General features: G+C 45.6%; 1 protein-coding gene across 1 annotated transcript in view; it reads left to right on the top strand.

Moving 5' to 3' along the window:
• The first annotated feature begins 457 nt into the window (after window positions 1–457).
• FRAS1 (Fraser extracellular matrix complex subunit 1) overlaps window positions 458–15,219 on the top strand; it is a 653,238-nt gene continuing 638,476 nt past the window's right edge. The window contains exon 1 of the mRNA XM_077275534.1: window positions 458–1,225. Within this exon, the coding sequence (XP_077131649.1) occupies window positions 1,153–1,225 (73 nt within the window). The 5' untranslated portion in view covers window positions 458–1,152. The remainder of the gene's footprint in view (window positions 1,226–15,219) is intronic.

The raw sequence follows: 15,219 nt of genomic DNA, 5'->3' as shown, positions 1-15,219 counted from the left end.
TAAAGGCACTATTGTACAGCACAGCTCAGGCCCTATTGAACACTATTTTTACCTCATATTGAAAAAACAGGGTGACAGGTTCCCTTTAATAGCTGTCTACCATCCGCATGGCCAGTGTAAGGTTCGGCATGTTACATCCATAGGTCTCCATTGGAAAATGCAGTCAGGCTCTGGTCACATTCTTCAGTCTCCAACGGACCCCCATCTATCTGGTATTCTGAAGTGTGGCCCTAATCTCTCGGGTCGGGTGTGATAGCTTTACCTCTGAGGAGCAGTCAGTGGCTGTAGCTGGAGTGAGAGCACCAGTGAGTGGCACTAGGAGGGTATGTGGGTCCAGTATTGGCACACAGCCCACTCTCCATCACTGGCTGCTGTCACTCAGGACACAGGTGCCCTCTGCACACGCACACCTGTCCGGCCTCCTGCACACCTGTCCGGCCTCCTGCACACGCACACCTGTCCGGCCGCATGTCTCCGAGCTTTGATTCCTGTTAGTCTGTGAACTCAGCAGCATCAATCAGGGGATCGGGTTGCTCGTGTCACGTGACCGGCTGGAATCTCTGCCGTGTGCACCGGGCTTCTGTGTGGGGGCGTCCGGACTGTCTGAGGGACACGGACGCAGAGAAGTCAGCGCTGTCTCCCACCACTGCGTGCTCTGCTGCTGCCCCTCCGTCACCGTGATACCCCGTGTACAGGGCTGGCGCCACTTCCATGGAGGACTGGGCTCTCCCTCCCCACTCGTGTAGCTGCAGGGCACGTCTCCCCTGACTCCCTCTAGTAAGGCACACGCCTCCATGGAGAGGAGGGCCGGCCGGTGAGTCTCCTGAGGCGACGAGTTCTGTGGGGCAGTCAGTCCGTGGAGAGGAGGGCAGAGGAGTGCGGGGAAAGTTAGGAGGAGGAGCCCGGACAGTGCCGGCACCGGGTGTGCAGCTCCACCTGGCAGCAGCTCCACCTGACCACAGCACAACTTTCCCCGGCAGCAGCTCTGCACAGCCTGGCTACTGCTGCATCTGCATGGAGGCTCCTGGAGATGGGGGCCATCGGCTGACACCATGGGCACAGACCCCGAGGACCTGTGACCACGTGATCGAGCCCTAGAAGTGACCACACTCTGACCCTTGGATCGTGGCTGGTAGATTAACTGTTTCCAGAATGGAGTGGAAGAGACATCAGATCATAGTGATCCTACTGGGATTGACAGCCCTCATCTGGCATGATTCAGAAGGTCAGTAGCCCTGGTGTGTATGCTCAGTATACAGGAGATCTATAGCCCCGGTGTGTATACTCCGTATACTGGAGATCTGTAGCCCCGGTGTGTATGCTCAGTATACAGGAGATCTATAGCCCCGGTGTGTATACTCCGTATACTGGAGATCTGTAGCCCCGGTGTGTATGCTCAGTATACAGGAGATCTATAGCCCCGGTGTGTATACTCAGTATACAGGAGATCAGTAGTCCTGGTGTATATGCTCAGTATACAGGAGGTCTGTAGCCCCGGTGTGTATGCTCAGTATACAGGAGATCTATAGCCCTGGTGTATATGCTCAGTATACAGGAGGTCTGTAGCCCCGGTGTGTATGCTCAGTATACAGGAGATCTATAGCCCCGGTGTGTATACTCCGTATACTGGAGATCTGTAGCCCCGGTGTGTATGCTCAGTATACAGGAGATCTATAGCCCCGGTGTGTATACTCAGTATACAGGAGATCAGTAGTCCTGGTGTATAGGCTCAGTATACAGGAGATCAGTAGTCCTGGTGTGTATGCTCAGTATACAGGAGATCTATAGCCCCGGTGTGTATACTCAGTATACAGGAGATCTGTAGCCCTGGTGTGTATACTCCGTATACTGGAGATTGGTAGCCCCGGTGTGTATGCTCAGTATACAGGAGATCTATAGCCCCGGTGTGTATACTCCGTATACTGGAGATCAGTAGCCCCGGTGTGTATGCTCAGTATACAGGAGATCTGTAGCCCCGGTGTATATGCTCAGTATACAGGAGGTCTGTAGCCCTGGTCTGTATACTCAGTATACAGGAGATCTGTAGCCCCGGTGTGTATACTCAGTATACAGGAGATCAGTAGTACTGGTGTATATACTCAGTATACAGGAGATCTGTAGCCCTGGTGTGTATACTCAGTATACAGGAGATCAGTAGTCCTGGTGTATATGCTCAGTATACAGGAGATCTGTAGCCCCGGTGTATATGCTCAGTATACAGGAGATCAGTAGCCCCGGTGTATATGCTCAGTATACAGGAGATCTGTAGCCCCGGTGTATATGCTCAGTATACAGGAGATCAGTAGCCCCGGTGTATATGCTCAGTATACAGGAGGTCTGTAGCCCTGGTGTATATGCTCAGTATACAGGAGATCAGTAGCCCCGGTGTGTATACTCAGTATACAGGAGATCTGTAGCCCCGGTGTATATGCTCAGTATACAGGAGATCAGTAGCCCCGGTGTATATGCTCAGTATACAGGAGATCAGTAGCCCCGGTGTATATGCTCAGTATACAGGAGATCAGTAGCCCCGGTGTATATGCTCAGTATACAGGAGATCAGTAGTCTTGGTTTGTATGCTCTGTATACAGAAGGTCATAGCCTTGGTGTATATAGTAAGAGTATACAGATTTCATGATCTGTCTGTAGGTACTATAGAACTTCTAATATAGGTGAGCACTTCCTTCACTGCCAGCCCATTCCCCATAGACTTGTGTGGTTATATAGTCAGATAATGTAGACTCAGCTTGCTACTGCACGTGGCTGGTCATTCATCATGTGCTGTATGTTCACTAATGCCTGCGATGCAATACAGTCTCTCCTAAATTTCTATCATTATGTATGTATGTATGTATGTATGTATGTATATATATATATATATATATATATATATATATATATATATATATATATATATATATATTTATTTGCATTATACATGAAAAGTAAGGATAGTGGTGGTAAAGCCCCCAACACATTTTTAGACATTTTTGTAACTCTTGGGGAAAATGACATGGCTTTGAAGACTAAAGTGAAAAAAAAATAGTTTACAACCTGCCATCTTCAGTAGATATAGTTTGTATGTGGCACATGGTGGTATGCCAGTATCTATACAGCAAAGTTGACACCTCTTTCTTCTAAGCACATTTGATAAGCTCCACTCTATGTATGTCCGCAACTTATGCAACTATATTACCATGTCTACTACTGTGAAAAATGTATTCTGTATGGTATTCGTTTTTCATATAGTTGGGGCTAGAAAGTGTAGGAAACCTAGGGGGTGCACAGATGCAGCGTGAGTGTGCATCCACAATATATGGATGAAGCTTTACTTGGTGTATACTGTAAGGTCGACTAATGGGCGACTAATTCACCAGAAGGAGGCTGAAAGTTGTTTCTTTTTCCTTTTATTTAGCCTCCATCTGGCTTTTATATACCTTTTGTTTAAAGAGAACCTGCCACTTGCTCAAAAAATTTGAGTTAAATACTTTGTAAAAATCCCTGAGTTCATCTGATTTTGCCACCCTTTTTTTTGCTTTTGGAGCACAGTATGTGAAATTTCTGCTTAAAAAACACCCAGTTGGACTGCCGTCTTCTCTAAGGCCAGTCGCACACGTCCAGATATTTCCGGTACCTGAAGAAACGGTCCCGGAGCTATCTGTTTCCGTATGTCCGTGTGTGCACATAGCCCATCCGTGTGCTATCCGTGTGTCTGTGTTTATCGTCTGTGTGCTGTCCCTGTGTCCGTCTATTGAAACAATGTTTCAATTTTAACCCTATGACTTTTAAAAAAGCACACGGATAGCATCCGTGTGCGGTACGTGTTTACACGCACCCATTGACTTTAATGAGTCCGTGTGATCCGTGCGCTCCCACGAACACTGACATGTCTCACGATCCGTGAAAACGCGCTGACATCTGCAGAGATACATTTATTTTAATGTGTCTACGTGTGTCAGTGTCTCCGATACATCAGGAAACTGTCACCACACGTACCGCACCAACTGACGTGTGAAACCGGCCTAAGGGTGTGATCTTTCACCCCTCGCACCCAGACACTACTACCTACAGTTCAGAAGCATTTGAGACGGTTAGATTAGCTGCAGAGCTGTGATTGGCAGTGTCTGGGGGGGGGTAAAGGTGCATGCCTCGAGAGAAAAGTCTGAAGAAACACCCAGTTGTACTGCAGCCACAGATTTCACATACTGCACTCCAGAAGAAAAAAAAATACATCTCTGCAATAGAGTGATGCAGGGCGAAGCAGAAAAAAAGCACCTGAATCAGGGAGCTCAGAGATTTTTACAAGGTATTAGTAAGTGCCAGATTCTCTTTAAAGGGACTGTCTCAGCACAGAATGACTGTCCAAAGCAAGTACTGGCACTTAAGTTTGTTTTCCCTCTATCTCTACCCCTGTCTTCTTTGATTGACAGCTCTGGCTTGATAGAGGAGGGGATACGATGGAAAATAAGCAGGTGGGAAGGTGTATATAAATGATTGGCCCTGCCATGATGCGTAGAGCGCCTTTACTTGGTTTGAACAGTCATTCTGTGCTGACAGGCTTTACCTGTATAGGAGAGTGCAGCAGACTGTGCCTTCCTATACAGAGGGATGCTGCTCAGAAACGTATACCATAGGATATATGTTTCTTCACAAGGTATCCTTCAAAAGTGGACGCATACATCCTGATAGTGGCCACTGTTGGGTGGCTACCACCTGAGCGTATGCTCCCGGCAGTGGGCACAGATGCATTATGGACCGAGCTTTACCTATAGTTATTATTACAAACAACAAAAACGTTTGTATTGCGCTTCCCTCATAATGGACAGTGTAGCTTGGTAAGAGAGACCGATCTATGACATGGTGTACACCAGTAGTGTCTAAACGCGTCGTCTGACTTATAATAATGTCCGTCTGGTGCAGTTATGATGTCCAAAGTGTATTCCAAGGTAGAACGGCCAGCTCTTTCAACATGCGTCAGAGTAATAGAAGTCCATGGACATACAGGGCCTGATTCATCATTACATTTCCGCCAGTTCTTGGCATGAAGACCTCTTAATGAGTGACTTTTTGATTTGCTACAGATTCATCAAAATTTTTGCTCCTTTTTTTCAAGTTGTCTTTAGTGCTTTCGTTTTCTGCTTTTTATGTGACTGTGGCTTTTCCAGATATTTTAGACAGATTTTTTTTTTTTTTTTTTTTATTGACGGCCCCAAGTCAAAACTGAAAAGTGACAAACCCCTCCGCAAATGATGAATTGGGCCCACAGTGCCCAAACCGTGTAATTTTTACCTAAATGAGCCCATTCATACCTAACGTGGAAATGTTGCCAGCTATACCCTCCAATGGTTTAGTAATCACAATGAAGAATTTGGTAAGAAGTCTGGAATATGTGATGCCACATAGTAGGAGTGAAATTTCATCTGAAATCCCTTGCTGCTTTTGGAAAAAAAAACCTTGTTAATATGTATTAATAAGTGAAGAGCTTTCTCTGCACTTCTTGAATATTGTCCCTCGTGTTGTTAAGGTTTCTTAGTGACGTCCTCACTGCAGAGCTGTTCTGTCCTTGTACCTACCATTTTAACATGAAAGAAACCCTCTAGTCAACAATTTTGTTTCCTAATAAACTATTTGCTTTTAGGGGTTAATAATACAAAAATCAATATATTTTAACAACAGCTCTATGAGCAAATAGTACTTCTTGGGTTCCTTGACCCATGGTTCACATAAAAAAAAAAAAAATGATGGATAGTGGGATATTATGTTCCATTCACCTGAACAAGGTCATAGGAGTGGCTTATTGAACACTAGTCGCTATACTTTTTTTTAGTTCATCCCACTATTCCATGCAAAAGTATAAAACATACTACATACCATACATTTGTTTAGACTGGAAATCTATTAGCCACATATGACAATGTATACATTCTATTAAAACAGAATACCGTTTGTCCTTCATAAACTTTACAGCTCCAAAATAAAACAGTCCTTTCTTCAGCACAAATAAATGGTCTCACCAACATGGGTTTACAGGCTCTCCCACCCGTGCTCTTTTAGTCGCTCCTACATACCAGATCCAAAATCCATTCAAAATAAAAACCATCTCAGTAAGGGTGTGTGTCCACGGTCAGATTTGCTTCAGGCTTTGGTCAGGATTTTATGCAGGTAAAATCCTGACCAAAACTGCACCTGTGGTCACTGGCAGGTCACCTGCGGTGTTCCTGCGTGTTTTGCTCATTGTAGCAACATGCTGCGTTTTGAAAAAATGCAACGCATGTGCGTTTTTGCGGGAAAAACGCATGCGTTTTTTAATGCACAGTGGAGACGGGATTTCATTAAATCCCCTCCACTATGCTGTAACATCTGGTCGCTGCGTTTTTGACGCTGCGGCTCAGTGCTGCGTCAAAAACGCAGCGTTTCCTGAACGTGGACACATACCCTAACAGAAACCTGCTATCCAGGACCTTACCTTATTGCCTTCTGGCAACTTGTACAGTGGGATACATTGTAGCCATCCATCCAAGGTATTCATCAGAGCCCTAGTTTAAATGCTGCTTATGTAGGGAAATTGTGGGAATGTGATGGGCAGTAACTGGGCGACCATGAACAATAAGTTAGGCTACTTTCACACTAGCGTCGGGCCGATGTTCCCGACGCTAGCGTTGTCTCCGCCGCACAACGGGGGCAGCGGATGCATTTTTCCAGTGCATCCGCTGCCCCATTGTGAGGTGCGGGGAGGTGGGGGCGGAGTTCCGGCCGCACATGCGCGGTCGGAAAAAGCGGACCGTCATGAGCAAAAAACATTACATGTAGCGTTTTTTGGTCCCGACGGTCCGCCACAACACGGCGCAACCGTCGCACGACGGTTGCGACGTGTGTCAATCCGTCACAATACGTCGCTTAATGTTAGTCTATGGGGAAAAAACACATCCTGCAAGCACTTTTGCAGGATGCGTTTTTTCGGCAAAACGACGCATTGTGGCGGATTGCAGTTAACGCTAGTGTGAAAGTAGCCTTACTAATTTGCAGTCTCAAATGGTACATTAAAGGGAACTTGTCAGCAGATTCTGCCGCTATAAGGTGCGGCCATTGCCTTTCAGGGCTGATATACAACATTCTATAATGCTGTAGATAAGCCCCCGGTCCTACCTACAAGTGAAGAAAAATAAGTTATATTATGCTCACTGGGGGGGTCGGTCCAGTCCGATGGGTGTCTCAGGCCTTTCAGGGCTTATCTATAGCAATGGCTGCACCTTATAGCACCTTAAAAATCTGCTGACAGGTTCCCTTTTAAATGGCTACATTGCAGCCAAATGTCGGCCACCTGCTCTATTGGTCCATTTAGGCTACGTTCACATTAGCGTCTTTGGGCGCAGCATCGTTGACGCAACCCAAAACACAATACACAACGCAGCGTTTTTTGACGCATGCGGTCAACGCAGAACAACCCAATAAAAATTAAATAAACCACCATAAATTGCAAGGGAAAAAAAAAAAATGTCACACACATAAAAAACAAAACAAAACAAACAACAAACATTGCAAAGAATAAAAAAAAATGGGCAGAGAAATTATATATTTACATCTCTTGAAGGCAGAGCTGTGTCTCGTGTACTCTCTGTTTCCAGACGTGCAGGCAAGTGAAATACAATACAATCACCCTTTTTTTATATCTATAGGGTGGTCTTGTCACTGTCTAGACACTTCATCACTTGTTTTTTACTCAAAGGGCGCATGCGTCGAACAACGCGGGTCAACGCAGGCACCTGCGCCCTATGCATTTTACATAGACAGTAATGTGTTTTTTTGGCGCATTTACGATGCAAGTGCGTTGCATGCGTTGTTTACCGGAAATGTGGCTCAGGAAAAATGCAACATGTAGCGTCGGCCGCGCCCTGTCTGGTGCGCCCAAATGACGCATGCGTCGTACAATGCTTGACAACGCATCCCGGCGCATGTCTATGCGCCCCCCATGTTAAAGATAGGGGCGCATGACGCATGCGTCGGTATCCGTCGATGACGCTGCGCCCAAAGATGCTAATGTGAACGTAGCCTTACACTGACGGATTATAATGAATGAGTGTTAGGCCGGGGTCACACTAGACCGTAATACGGACGAGTGCTATGCGATAAAAAATCGCATAGCACTCGGCCCAATGTTAATCTATGGTTCAGCTCCCATCATCCGATATTTTCTCCACCGTATTTCGGATCCGAGGGAACTCGCAGCAGGCTGCGATTGTCAGCGTATCTCGGCCGAGACTCGCCAATGCAAGTCTATGGGTGCGAGAAAAAATCGGATTACACACGGACCATGCGTGTGCATTGCGAGAAATACGCAGCGGTGTTCTATAGAAAAGCCGGTAATTCAATTGCCAGCTTTGCATTTCTCCTTCACAAACCCGACAGGATATGAGACATGGTTTACATACAGTAAACCATCTCATATCCCCCTTTTTTTTGCATATTCCATACTACTAATGTTAGTAGTGTGTATGTGCAAAATTTGTCCGCTGTAGCTGCTAAAATAAAGGGTTAAATGGCGGAAAAAATTGGCGTGGGCTCCCGCGCAATTTTCTCCGCCAGAATGGTAAAGCCAGTGACTGAGGGCAGATATTAATAGCCAGGAGAGGGTCCATGGTTATTGGCCCCCCCGTGGCTAAAAACATCTGCCCCCAGCCACCCCAGAAAAGGCACATCTGGAAGATGCACCTATTCTGGCACTTGGCCACTCTCTTCCCACTCCCTGTAGCGGTGGGATATGGGGTAATGAAGGGTTAATGCCACCTTGCTATTGTAAGGTGACATTAAGCCAGATTAATAATGGAGAGGCGTCAATTATGACACCTATCCATTATTAATCCAATTGTTTGAAAGGGTTAAAAAACACACACACACACACATGATTTAAAAGTATTTTAATGAAATAAACACAGCGGTTGTTTTAATAATTTATTGCTCTCTCAATCCATTTTCAGACCCTCGCTTGGAAAAATAATAAACGCACAAGATACATACCTTCTGGTGAACCGTCTCGTCCCACGAAGTAATCCATCTGAATGGGGTTAACTAATATTACAGGCAGGAGCCCTGCTAATGCAGCGGTGTGCTCCTGCTTGTAATTCCCCGGCGAATGAATGAAATGTAGGTCATTGACCTACATTTCCTTCAGTCGCGGTGATGCGCCCCCTGGTGGATGTCCTCATATGACCTGGAGCGTGGGAAAAAGTTCCCAGGCTGCAGTTCATGAGAACATCCAGCAGGGGCGCATCACCGTGACTGAATGTAAGTATAGATCACTGCTTTCCTTTCAGCACCCGGGGATTACAGACACGAGCGAGTGGTTTATCGCAGCTCGTGCCTGTAATATTATTTAACCCCTCCAGATGGATTACCTCGTGGGACGTGATAGGACATCAGAAGGTATGTATATTGTGTGTTTATTATGTTGCCAAGCGAGGGGCTGAAAATGGATTGAGAGAGCAATAAATTATTAAAACAACCGCTGTGTTTATTTCATTAAAATACTTTTAAATCATGTGTGTGTGTGTTTTTTAACCCTTTCAAACAATTGGATTAATAATGGATAGGTGACATAATTGACGCCTCTCCATTATTAATCTGGCTTAATGTCACCTTACAATAGCAAGGTGGCATTAACCCTTCATTACCCCATATCCCACCGCTACAGGGAGTGGGAAGAGAGTGGCCAAGTGCCAGAATAGGCGCATCTTCCAGATGTGCCTTTTCTGGGGTGGCTGGGGGCAGATGTTTGTAGCCACGGGGGGGCCAATAACCATGGACCCTCTCCTGGCTATTAATATCTGCCCTCAGTCACTGGCTTTACCATTCTGGCGGAGAAAATTGCGCGGGAGCCCACGCCAATTTTTTCCGCCATTTAACCCTTTATTTTAGCAGCTACAGCGGCCAAATTTTGCACATACACACTACTAACATTAATAGTGTGGAATATGCAAAAAAAAGGGGGATATGAGATGGTTTACTGTATGTAAACCATGTCTCATATCCTGTCGGGTTTGTGAAGGAGAAATGCAAAGCCGGCAATTGAATTACCGGCTGTTCACAGTTATCGCGCTGAATGAAATATATATATATATATGTGTCTCAATTATATATATATTGTATGTCCCCGGCCTTACAAGGAGTTTGCTGCCAGTCGGCCAGTGTAAACAGGCCACTATTCACCCAATGAAAAGGTGAAATTATTTTTTAGGCTATGTGCACACTTTGCGGATTGAGGTGCAGAATTTTCCACACAAAATCTGCATCTCCTGGCAGAAACCGCAGGTGTGGATTTGCCGCGGATTTTGTGCAGATTTGCCAAGGAATTGATGCGGATTTTCTGCAGATTTTCTGTGTTTTTTCCCTCTGCGGATTTCTATTATGGAAGGAATCAGAAACGCTGCAGTCCTGCACAAAAGAAGTAGCATGCTACTTCTTTTGATCCGCAGCGGTTTTCATGCTGATTTTTCCGCACCATTAGCACAGCCTTTTTGTTTTTCCAATTGATTTACATTATACTGTAAATCACAGTGCGGAACTGCAGCGTTTCTGTGCGGAAAAATCCGCTGCATATCCTCACCTATTCCGCATCGTGTGAACACAGCCTAAAGGTACCGTCACATTTAGCGACGCAGCGATCTAGACAACGATGCCGATCGCTGCAGCGTCGCTGTTTCGTTGTTGTGTGGTCACTGGAGAGCTGTCACACAGACAGCTCTCCAGCGACCAACGATGCCGGTCCCCGGGTAACCAGGGTAAACATCAGGTTACTAAGCGCAGGGCCGCGCTTAGTAACCCGATGTTTACTTTGGTTACCAGTGCTAATGTAAAAAAAAACAAACACTACATACTTACATTCCGGTGTCTGTCCCCCGGCGCTGTTCTTTCCTGCACTGACTGTAAGCGCCGGCCGGAAAGCACAACGGTGACGTCACCGCTGTAATCTGCTTTACGGCTGGCCGGCGCTGACAGTGCAGGAAAGCACAGCGCCGGGGGACAGACACCGGAATGTAAGTATGTAGTGTTTGGTTTTTTTTACATTTACACTGGTAACCAGGGTAAACATCGGGTTACTAAGCACAGCCCTGCGCTTAGTAACCCGATGTTTACCCTGGTTACCAGTGAAGACATCGCTGAATCGGCGTCACACACGCCGATTCAGCGATGTCTGCGGGAGTCCAGCGACGAAATAAAGTTCTGGACTTTCTGCTCCGACCAACGATGGCACAGCAGGATCCTGATCGCTGCTGCGTGTCAAACGCAACGATATCGCTAGCCAGGACGCTGCAACGTCACAGATCGCTAGCGATATCGTTCAGTGTGAAGGTACCTTAAAGCTTGCTTAAAAATCATTGTTCTCTGCAGCACATCATCCCATGTAAACAGGACTGCTTCCGAGAATACTGACAGCGTATGAGAACAGAACCAGCTATTAATGATTGTTCTGTGTGCATTGAAAGATTGCTTGGCCTGTCTAAACAACCTCTGATCGGCTGCTGTATAGAAGATCTTTTATTGCTGCTGGTCGGCCAGTGTAAACCTTAAGGGTATTAACCCACGATCAGTGCCGGTAATTACTCCGTGTTTTACGCTGAGTATTTATGCAGTGGCAAACCTGTAGCGGCCATCTGTGGCAGCATAGTGGATGGGATTTCTAGAATTCCAATGTCCACTATGTGTCCATAGTCGCCTGCAGATCACCCACGGACACTGACATGAGGCGCATCTTTCAAAACTGCTAGACTCCGCAGGAGAAATTTCACCAATAGAATGTATTGGATGCAGTAAATCTGCATGATTTAGTAAACACATGCAGATTTATCTGCATTCAATAGAAGGCAGCGCTTTGGATGCAGCAAACATACCGCTGCGTTTATAGATCTGCTAGTTCTGGATTGTGGACACCTGGCCTAAGAGATCCATCTGGATATCCCAGTTTTGACTACCTATCAATAACAATTTTGCTTATGAGCAATTGTCAAGATTCAATTAATCTCTTGATAAGAATGCTGGCACAAAGGTGATTGTAATCCTCATTCAGACATTAAAGCCTAAGTCACACTAAACGACTTACCAATGATCACGACCAGCGATACGACCTGGCCGTGATCGTTGGTAAGTCGTTGTGTGGTCGCTGGGGAGCTGTCACACAGACAGCTCTCTCCAGCGACCAACGATCAGGGGAACGACTTCGGCATCGTTGAAACTGTCTTCAACGATGCCGAAGACCCCCTACAGCACCCGGGTAACCAGGGTAAACATCGGGTTACTAAGTGCAGGGCCGCGCTTAGTAACCCGATATTTACCCTGGTTACCATTGTAAAAGTAAAAAAAAAATGCTGCCGAGAGCTTCCCTGCACTGAATGAGTCAGCGCCGGCAGTAACAGCGGTGACATCACCGCTGTGCTCTGCTTTACGGCCGACGCTGACACAGTCAGTGCAGGGAAGCTCTCGGCAGCAGCGCGTGCATTAGCAGCGCTCCTGCCGAAAGCAGTTTTAACCCTGTGGACGCCGGGAGACGTGACAGACATCAGAATGTGAGTATGTAGTGTTTTTTTTTTTTTTTTTTAACTTTTACAATGGTAACCAGGGTAAATATCGGGTTACTAAGCGCGGCCCTGCGCTTAGTGACCCGATATTTACCCTGGTTACAAGTGAACACATCGCTGGATCGGCGTCACACACGCCGATCCAGCGATGACAGCGGGTGATCAGGGACCAAAAAAATGGTCCTGATCATTCCCCAACGACCAACGATCTCCCAGCAGGGGCCTGATCGTTGGTCGCTGTCACACATAACGAGATCGTTAGCGGGATCGTTGCTACGTCACCAAAAGCGTGACGTTGCAACAATATCGTTAACGATATCGTTATGTGTGACTCAGCCTTCACAGGCTTTCTGGAATTGTATCAAGTTTACAAGTGACTCAGATGAAATTACTGGGGCAGACAAGATTGTGTCATGGTCGCATAATTAGGGAACGGCAGCTGGAGACTGGGGAACCTCAAACAGAATGGTCTGCACTTTCTCCAGGCCTGAATCCTACAGGAAACCTATGGGATCAGCTGAGTCGCCGTGCTGCAGCATTGTTGTCCAGGAAGATAATATTAGGCCTGTGTTTTTCATGCAGAGGCACAATGACTGGATTAATGATGTTGTTCAAGTAGTAGGGGTTTGTCATTCAGAAAGTGTAGGTCAGTTGTTTAATGAGTAGACACACCTTCCTTCCCACACTTTAACACCACCACTTATACTGGTTATAACAGTGGCTGATGCATAGCGCTCTCCTTGACGTCTCCAGAATCATTGTCAGACATCAGTTCTGCTCAGTGTGAATCTATTTTCATCAGTAAACAACACCGAGGCCCACTAGTCCCTCATCCAGTGTAGAAGCTGTCTGTGCCATGGAAGAGGATGGTGGTGTGGTCAGGTACCCTTGCAGGTCATCTAGCTTGCAAGCCAAGCTGATGTAAATGGTTTTGAATGGTCTGACGTGATACCTGGGGCCTCTCACCTCCCTTAAATGTGCCAGGAGTTATGTGGCATTCATCATCCGGTTCCCGAAGGGCATTGTTCACAATGAAGCGTTCATCAGTGTGGGATGTGGCCAAAGGACTTCCACTTCTATGCCTTGCTGTGACTTTTCCAGTCTCTTTGTATCTCTGTCGCACACTGCTGATGACACTCCGTGACACTCTATGCTCAGTGGCAATTTCCGTCTGAGAACATTCTGCTTGAAGTGTCGCAACAGCGAGGTACTGCTGATTAATTGTTAGGTGTTATCTTGGTCTCATGATGTCAAAATGTGCACCACTTGATGAGGAAGACTGTAATACCAATTTTAATTGAATCCCGAATTTTATTGGGCGATTCATGGATCAAACACCTGTTGTGAATTTTGCAGCAAGTTGTGCAAAAAGTACTGAAACTTTGAACAGTTGGACATCTGCATCCAAAAGTTTACAGGTCACATTACTGTATGTTCTCCTGAAAAGGTATTTTAGGATCATGCATAAATTTCACCCGAAAGCTAAATATCCCTAACTTTTTGTGAGTAGTGTGTATGTATATATATATAATATGTGTAGCTCTGTTCACACTGTCATCATGGCTACTTTTTTGTAACAGAGCCATGAGCATTATAGCTGGTAATTAATCATTTATCTGTCCAGACATCATTTATATCTCCTGCAGCAACCAATATAGAGGAAATACAATATAAGACTATGTTCACACTTGCTTTTTTGCAGTGTTTTTATGCAAATTAAAAGCTGCTTTATTCAGTACCAGAAAAAGCTATGGGATTTCAGAAATGTTATGCACACGCTTTATTTTTTTTTCCGGACTGAATTGGAAAATTTCAGTGTTTTTGAAATTTGCAACATGTCACTTCTTTCAGTGTTTTTGCAGAGTTTTTCATTCATAGAAAGTAATGAGAAAGTGTGTGTGTGTGTGTGGGGAAGGGGGGGGGGAATGCTGAAAAAAACACCTTGGCATTTTTTTACTGTGTTCTTTAAACCTTTTTGTGAGTAAAACTAACTTTATTAAACATGTTTTAGTTAAACAGCACACATGTAACCAGCACCCAAAAAAATGTCAAAAACAATGTGAAAAATGGGCTTTTTCAATTCAGCGTTTTCCCTTCCAAAGAAAGAAACGGGTATTGGCTGCAGAAAAAGAATGCAGCAAAAGCGCTGCATGTGAACTTAGTAACAGATTTGGCAAAGAGTGGATGTAAATGTCTGACGGGTCAGATCTGGCATAGGACTTGTACATGTATTAGAAGCAGGCTAGTATTAGTACATTAGTGTAGGCCATGCGGTATGGCGGCACGGAGTCTCTGCAGCTCCACAATGCCGAGTCAGTCATTCATAGGAGGTACGGAGCAGTACTTGGGTTGTGTGCATGAGCCCTTGTTCTGTAGAAACAGATCATAAGACAAGTGCAGATGTGGGTCATATTCATGTCAGATTTTTGTTTCCTCACACCTGTCCATTGTGACATTGTTGATTACTGTGTCTCGATATACCGGCAGGATGAACCTGAGCTGCTGTCTGTGTACCTGAAGCAATCCTGTGCATCCATCTGAAAGGCAGCATTCTGGAATTCTAGATTAATACATAATGCAAAGGTTGACTTGTCAGGCTGGAGCATATGGGGGTGGATCTTCTCATATATACTCCTACAGCTCATAGCTT

Source organism: Ranitomeya variabilis, chromosome 1, assembly GCF_051348905.1.
Source record: "Ranitomeya variabilis isolate aRanVar5 chromosome 1, aRanVar5.hap1, whole genome shotgun sequence".
NCBI classification, from domain to species: domain Eukaryota; kingdom Metazoa; phylum Chordata; class Amphibia; order Anura; family Dendrobatidae; genus Ranitomeya; species Ranitomeya variabilis.
Note: the sequence above shows the minus strand (reverse complement) of the source record. Positions and strands in the feature narration are given on the sequence as shown.